Below are 8,477 nucleotides of genomic sequence, written 5' to 3'. Positions count from 1 at the left end.
GTGTGTGTGTGTGTGTGTGTGTGAGATGTTTGGCTTAGAGAAACACTGCCATCTCTAGGCAGCAGGAGAATCTGAGAAAATATAGGGCACATTTTAACAAAGTTCATATACTGGACGTTTCTGTCAGGTGGGATAAGAAAATAAAAATATGTCCAAGTGAAGTAAAAAAAGTTACGATGCAGTATTAGTGATTCCTAAGAAAATAAACAAATTAAATTACAAGAAGGAAGTAGTACGACAATAAAGTTGTAGTATTACGGGAATTAACTCAGAGAATTGCAACTTTATTCTCAAAATTATGACTATTTTCACATTGTTTCGACTTTTTTCTCAAATTATTTTGGTTTTATTGTAATTTTATTATCTTATTCTCATATTTCGTTTTTATTGTCATATAACTACTTTTTTCTCTATTACTTTTTTCTTGTATTTTTATTTTTGTATTTTTATGACTTTATTCTTATATTATTTCAACGTTAGTCTCATATTATCATGATTTAATCGTGTTCTGAATTTTTTCCTTGTATTATTTTGACTTCATTCTTGTAACGGCTTTATTCTCAAATTATTACGACTTTTTTCTCATAAGAGTTTATTCTCGTAATGTTATGACTTCATTCCCATCATGTAAAGTAGTTAAAGATTTTTATTTTCTATTTTATTTTATTGTTTTGGTAGGAAAAGTGAAGTTAAACTTGAAAAAGATTCTGCATGTTTTCTGTATTACAATTTATATATCTATCTATAGATACGTAGATATAGATATATATGGTTGGGTGAACAAAGTCCTGCCTAAGATCAGTAGCTGTTAGCGATCAGTATCACACTGCTGGCGGATGTTTAGCGTTTCTCCTTACATCCAGTGGGTGGCGCAGTTTGCTACAATCGATAGTAGCCACACAGGCACACCCACTAGAAGGAAACAAACGCACCCAGTACAACACTTTCATTCTATTGGCTTAGAGATTGCCAGGCGACTGTGCCAAAAGGCAGTTCCATAAGTGAGCAGAGTTCCAGCAGATACTAAGTGTGAGCGCGAGAAGTTTTGAGTACAAGCGTTACAAGTTTTGAAAAGAAAGACATGAAGTCCTGCTTTCAAAATGAAAATGTAAGCAAAGTATTAAAAGTTTTGAGAACAAAATACATGAAATCCTGTTTTCAGACTGAAAATGTGGGCTCTTGGATTATGACAGGAAAATCCCTCCATACGCAAATGGCCCCTGAGCATAACACTGGACACCAAAATAGAGTCACAAAAGTCTGCGGTGCAAATATTATCAATAATCAAAAACAATCAGAGACTCGTCCCGTTTGTTAAATTTACTCCTTGGGGCTTCCTTAAGGTCCTCCTGGTAATTAAAACTAAATTGGTAATGCGGTTATCAGCCTACACCTGGAGTAGCCATGGCAACAACAGATGAAAATAAAAAAAAACTGACAGACAGGAGGGAGGAAGCATGAAGGATGTCAGCAGCACAGAGAGGACAGTGAAGACTTCATTGATTACATCCCGGCGCTCCATTCACTTCCTGAAGAATGGAAAACAAAGGCTGGAGTCGGAGCGGTAATAGATAGAGCGCATCGCGGATGTCAATGAGGGAACAATAATGTGTGACAAGACGGCATAAATCAACAGAATAAACACTCCTGCATAAGAAGTTTGAATTTATCATGATTACCTGCAATTTTCAGCCTTACAGTGGAGTGCTGCTAAATAACCGACAACCATGGAAATTCAGCCCTGAATGCTGAATTAGTGTTTTAAAAGGAAATTTAAATGAGCCTATTCTGTAAAAATTTTAAGCATTACTGAAAATCAAAACACTTCTTGCTAATGAATGACTACAGAAACTGTTTTGATTCAATCAAATCAGTTCCCAAGATGTGACTTTTGTTGGCATTCTTTGAAATTTAATGCGTTTAAGGCTTCTTCATTATTACTCTTTATCCTTCCACTTATGAAAAATTAAGGATTAACGCATTGATTCCAGCAAACACCAAAAAATTTATTTATTTTTACTCTTTAAACCAAACTTTTTGTCACATGAGCCCAACAAATATGATTTTTAAAAACTAAAAATCACACACACACAAAAAAAAAATCATGATTTTTGTTGTTACTTAACCTACTCAATTAAAGTAACACAAGATTATGATTGTATGTGTTTGGTTATTGGATGAAAGGCGTCCAGTTTATTTTCTATTGTGGGATCGGTCTATTCCCACCACCATTAGAAACAGGATCTGGGTCAGGCTTCATTTGAAAACATTTGCTGCATTCAGCCAAGTTTCAATAAAGCAATTAAAAACAGATTTGGGTGCTCCAGGGTGCAATTTAGAGTACAAGTCAATGAGTAGACGTGGTCCTTATTACCATGACAACAGAAGGAAATCAGAAAGCTGCCAAGAGATAATTATTTTGTGCTTCATATAACATTTTTGTAAGTAGACTTAGTTAAAAAAAAACCTGAGTTTTGTCCTAATTTCTTTCACTTTTGTGGTATGGTGGGAGGGAGAGGTGCACAAAATCTGTTTAGGGGCCACAAATTGGCCCACGCTCCCCAATTTGAACACCCTTGATTTAGACAAGTGGTAAACAAAAAATATGTGAGAAACGTTAGGACACTCCTACCCCATGAGGCTAGCATAGCATCTATAGTTGTGTTTCTATTGACTTTAAAATTTCATAAATTAGAATAATAATAATTTTTAAAAAACAATTAGTGGAAGGAAGCATGCAAAATTTGAAAAAAAACATTTTTGAGGGAGGATGAGGTAGTTTTTCAACTCTATTGATATTAGAAGTTAATGTATTTCGCAAAACTGTAATGAAAAAACCTTTTTTCACATGACATCAACAACAGAATGCACTGATATGAACATTTGAACCGATATCGATATTCAATGTTAATAATGCTGTTATTATCAATATTTACCAATATTATATATATTTCACTATCATTTCGACAAATTTAGAGAAAAATTACCAGAAAACAAACTGCAACAAGATAATAAATGTTGGTTGTTCATATCGGCCCAGTTTTATTTACCGGACCGATACGAATATGTTAAAAAAATACCAATATCGGCCAATACCGATATATCATACATCTATCTCATGTTATAAGTGAAATAATCTGCCAATGCAACAACTATTTTTTCATCAATATTAAGGAAATACTGACTTAAAACAAGCCTCTTTTATTTTGCTAAAAAGTTATTTGTAAGTTAGTTTGGTCTTACTTTAAGTGTACAAATATGAAAAAAAAGAGATTAAAATTACTTGGTAAGATATAGTGTTTTTGTAGTGTGACCTTGGTTGGTGAGAACATCCACAGTATTTCAGCAAAAACAGAAACTACAAGAGATTTCTGGAAAAAATAAGCATGCTAACCTCCTATTTTAGTCTCCATTCAGTACATTCATAATGCAATAGGGAAGAGCAGCTAATTATTGCACAGAAACGAGTGTTTCCCTCCATCCATCCTCTGCCAGTCTCCGCCATCTGCTGCAAGCGGCTCCCTCTCCAGGTGCCAGGCTCGGTACTAGTGCCATATCTCTTCCACTTGTATGATTATGCAAATGAAATCATTCATATTTAAATTATTAATTAGTCGGAGTTCTCAGAGGATGTTAGCGCGGCGCACGATTTCACAGACAATGGCAGAGAAATGTTTGGGCGCTGGCAGGCAGATAGCTGCGTTGCTTGACCTTTACAATCGTGCGAGGAGGGATTGTTTTCCAGGTGTGAAATAATGAAAAGGAGAGGGAGGGAGACGGAGAGACAAAGAAGAAACGAAAAGGGAGAGAGAGGCAGGAAAATCCCGTGTGTTCTGACACATATTCAGCTGACAGTGACGGACATGTTCTGAAACGGCGGGTTGTTGTGGTGAACGCTTGAATCGATGCAGCAGAGCAGGTATCGGGTTTCAGGCTGAACATGTTCTGATAGAAGAGTCTTTTACCCAAGTAAAAAATAACTGAAATTACTCTGACAAGAAAGGATTTCAGGGTGCACTTACTAAGTATTTTAGTCGCGTTTCTAATGTAAATATGTCTCTACACTAGTAGTTATTTTAATCAATATTAAGGAATTATTTACTTAAACAAACCTATACCTTGCTCAAAGGTTGCTTATTAGTCAGTTTTGTCTTATTTTAAGTGTGCTAAATTATTTTCACTAGAAACTGGACAAAAAAATACTTGGTAAAATTTTGCCTTCAAATGATACAAATTCAATTTTACTGATCCCAAAGGGAAATTAAATGTTGTAACTCATATAGATTTGGTTAATGATAACATTACCCAAACCATGAATTTCAGTAATTAAATTCAAACTAATCAAACTCAATTTTTTAGAAAATAATCCTAAATAATAACTCATTAAAATGGATGTTAAACACAGAAATAGTCTGAACAATATTACAATATCATGAAATAAGGGTCCTATATCAGTCTGTATCAATATTTTTTATTAGTTTTTCTGTTTTAAATATTTGGAATACTTTTCCGTTTTATCCATAGTTTTCACACTACTATGTTTATTTTTATTTTTCATTTCTAAGCAGTTACGAGGAATGACGGTGAAACCTGAAACTGCTGAGGTGCAAGTGACTCAACAGGCTGTTGCTAGGTAACCAAAGAATGAGTGAGTTGCTAGGTAACCAAAGAGTGAGAAAGTTAGTTCTTGCTTAGCTAGCCGTGAGAGGTTGAGCCACAGACATAATAAAAGAATAGACGCTTCATGGACCGCTCTTGCCTACTATCGCTAGGCCGCCATCTTGGAGCGGTCGCCCGCTTCACTCAACGTCGTACGTTTGTCAGGCACAATGAAGTGTCAGCGCATTTAATTAATTATAACTCGCTAAATACTAAACAGATTTTCCCACATTTTTACTGGAAACCTTATTCAAACAGCTATCATTGCTACGTTTACCAGAAAATTATTTTTAAATTGAATTGATACATGGATCAGCATATATAAATATTAGTGGGGACTACAGATGTTAAGGCTGTCGGTCGGTAGTCAATCAGGCCTGTCACTGTGAAGCGTTTGGGGACAGGGACTATAGTGGTGGTCTTTAAGCGGGACAGGACAAGTGACAGTAACAGTGAGGTGTCGAAGATGTCAGGCAGAATGTTTCCTTTTGACCGTTGGTCCTCGCACCCTGCTGTTGCTGTCCACTGTCCTCAAGAGCCGCTGTCTCCCAACTTTCACCAAGTGATCCTTAGTTTTTCGCGGGGGTTGCGTTCTGAAAATAAGCCGTGATAAGCGAAATCCGCGAAGTAGAGTTACCTTTATTTTTTACAATTATTAGACTGCGTAATTAAATACTCTACATTGAGTAGAGTACTCTACATTGAGTAGAGTATTTAATTAATCAGTCAGGCCTTAATGTGATCCGGAGTCATGTCATTAAAGCGTCTCCTCCAAGCTTTAACCTTTTTTGAGGTACTGAACCCCGCAGTTGCATATGCGCATTCACCGAACCCTTCTTATTCCAACACCCCCGCACCCCCCCGGCACACAAAATACTTTGCGGTATTCTGATTTAGTAATGTAATTATATTAGCTGTGTTACCACCCCCACACCACTAGAGGCAGTACCAACCCCGAAAAGATGCGACTAAGGAGCAGATTTAGAAGTACACCGAAAGCTACAGAATTTAGTAAAAACGGTAAGTTTTGCTGAAGACAAAGAGACCCTTTTAAAGACAAAAGTTCAAATCCATGCTGAGAGTGGAGCTCCTTCAATYWGGGCTCCTCCGCAGCTCTGATTGGCTAAGCAATGTAACGTGATCCTCTGATTGGCTAAGCAATGTAACGTGATCCTCTGCAGCAAGTGATGGCAAAGCGGGGCGTCATCACGACTTTACGCAAGTGTGTCTTTACCTCCGCCGCAGAGGCTCCGCCGAACCCCTGGGGTTCGGTCGAACCCAGGTTAAGAACCACTGTCCAAGCTGCTGTGCGAGATTCACAGCTGTATCTACGGCAGAGCGATGGATCTCGTCAAGCGAGCCTCCGGTCGGGTTTTGCGCTGATTCTGGCCACAGTTTTTTTCCAGCAGGCATTCAAAGTTTTCAGCTTTCATCTCCTGCATGGTCACGCTCTGTATTACTTTATTTAAATACCGTAACGTTATTGGCACACAGGCAGAGAAGAACCGCAGAGAGTGTTTAGCCGATCAGGACGCAGAATACAATACACTGTGAAAAAAATAAAAATAAAAAAAAATCCGGGAAGCAGCGAGACCGCTAAAGGTGAACCTCGTTATAGCGAGGGATCACTGTACCCCAAATTATTTGGGGTTATTTGTTGCATTCCCCTTTTTGCACTTATTGCATTTACGTAATTTTTGAATAATGCATGACTGACTTCCGGTTTGAACTTGATGCTTTTATTTTGATGAGACAGCTTCCTTTGTTTATATCATTCAACGGCAGCTTACCAACAGAACGGACGACAAGTTGCAGCAGGTAATAAAATGTATCTTGTTGTTATTCACAGGTTACGTTTATTTTGTAAATAAGGATATTTATTTTATTGATTGATTTGGAATTGTCAATTTGCTTTATTGTATAAGAATACTGGTTTGGTTTTTGAATAAAAGTCGATATTTTAGTAGTGAACGTTATGTTATAGTTCAAACGTTACAGTTGCAAGAGCGTCGTTTGTAGCTTACACTGTCTTTTTTTGTTTGTCTTTGTGCACACAGCTCTTACAGTGAAACTCAGGGTTTACTCCCAAAAAACCTGCTCATCAGTAAAGCCAAAATCCTTGATTTGAGGGAGGGGGGGAGGGTCTGCTACATTACCAGTTGAACTGTTTCCAACGGCCATCAGCTAAGCCGAGCTGCATTCAACTGTAAAGTTTGTTTTTATTCAAACTTCAGCAGTTTTCTAGTTGTCCTGCTGAGGCAGTGACATCAATTTGTGACATCACGCCAAATGATGTCACAAAGAGTGAAGAAACAGAAGCTGCAGGCTTGAATTCTACAGCTCATAAGCACTGCAAAAGTCGGAGAGCAAACAGAAGGATCATCTCCTAACAAGTAGAGATTGAAAACTAAAGCTTTTCGAGGCAAATCATACCAAACCAATAAAGGAAAACATTTTTTGGATTTGTAAAGACAAAAAGAATCCACCATGAGTCAAAGCAATAAGGCTTCTTGTTCTGGTGCCGAGAATGAAAGACTACAGCGCACTGTAGCCAAAGAGACGCAGAAGCTGCAGGGTATCTTAAAAGAAGTTGGTCTGATGTCTGTTGAGAGACATACAATGATGAAGGCAAATGAGGATCTGAAGAATCAAGTGATCAACATAGAAAAAGCTGCGCTGGAAAAAGACAAGCTGCTTACCGAGAGAGAAGAGGAACTAAAAAGACTGTTAAACATAAACAAAACTTTAAAGGACAATAACACCATCCTGGAGCAGATGAGCACTGCCCCGAAGAAGGAAAACATGGCCTTGGAGAAGGAAAAGACCGCTCTGGAGATGAAATGCATGGCCTTGGAGAAAGAAAAGAGCGCTCTGGAGATGAAAAGCACTGCCCTGGAAGAGGAAAAGACTCAATTGGAGAATAAAAGCACGTCTTTGGAGCAGAAAAACACGGTGCTGGAGAAGGAAAAGACCGCTCTAGAGAAGAAAAGTACCGACCTTGAGCAGAAAAACACTGCCTTGGAGAATAAAAGCACCTCCTTGGAGCAGAAAAATACGGTCCTGGAGCAGAAAAACACAGTCCTGGACATGAAAAGCACTAACCTGGAAAAGGAAAAGACTGCCTTGGAGAATAAAAGCACCTCCTTGGAGCAGAAAAACACAGTCCTGGAGAAGGAAAAGACCGCTCTGATGAAGAAAAGCACTTACTTGGAAAAGGAAAAGACTGCCTTGGAGAATAAGAGCACCTCCTTGGAGCAGAAAAACATGGTCCTGGAGCAGAAAAACACAGACCTGGAGAAGGAGAAGACCGCTCTAGAGAAGAAAAGCAACGACCTTGAGCAGAAAAACACTGCCTTGGAGAATAAAAGCATCGTCCTGGAGAAGGAAAAGTCCGTTCTGGTGAAGAAAAGCACTTACCTGGAAAAGGAAAAGACTGCCATGGAGAATAAAAGTACCTCCTTGGAGCAGGAAAACACGGTCCTGGAGAAAGAAAAGACCGCTCTGATGAAGAAAAGCACTGACTTGGAAAAGGAAAAGACTGCCTTGGAGAATAAAAGCACCTCCTTAGAGCAGAAGAACACGGTCCTGGAGAAAGAAAAGACCGCTTTGGAGATGAAAAGTACTGCCCTGGAAAAGGAAAGGGCTGCCTTGGAGAATAAAAGCACCTCCTTGGAGCAGAAAAACACGGACTTGGAGAAAGAAAAGACCGCTCTGATGAAGAAAAGCACGGACCTGGAAAAGGAAAAGACTGCCTTGGAGAATAACAGCACATCTTTGGAGCAGAAAAACACAGTCCTGGAGAAGGAAAAGACCGCTCT

The 8,477-nt window shown here is 38.5% G+C and overlaps 2 protein-coding genes across 3 annotated transcripts in view; one reads left to right on the top strand and one right to left on the bottom strand.

Annotated features, from left to right (window-relative positions):
• Window positions 1-8,477, bottom strand: part of wdr25 (WD repeat domain 25) — a 118,884-nt gene that overhangs the window by 102,439 nt on the left and 7,968 nt on the right. The gene's annotated exons all lie outside the window — the stretch shown is intronic.
• The window catches only part of LOC103458834 (girdin-like), a 4,527-nt gene continuing 2,436 nt past the window's right edge, over window positions 6,387-8,477 (top strand). Inside the window, exons 1-2 of the mRNA XM_008399913.2 lie at window positions 6,387-6,477; window positions 6,717-8,477. The exon at window positions 6,717-8,477 is cut by the window's right edge and continues 1 nt beyond it. Coding sequence (XP_008398135.1) covers window positions 7,147-8,477 — 1,331 coding nt within the window. The 5' untranslated portion in view covers window positions 6,387-6,477; window positions 6,717-7,146. The remainder of the gene's footprint in view (window positions 6,478-6,716) is intronic.

Source organism: Poecilia reticulata, linkage group LG22 (genome assembly GCF_000633615.1).
Source record: "Poecilia reticulata strain Guanapo linkage group LG22, Guppy_female_1.0+MT, whole genome shotgun sequence".
NCBI classification, from domain to species: Eukaryota; Metazoa; Chordata; class Actinopteri; order Cyprinodontiformes; family Poeciliidae; genus Poecilia; species Poecilia reticulata.
The sequence above is the reverse complement of the archived record's forward strand: the minus strand, read 5'-3'. Positions and strand labels throughout refer to the sequence as shown.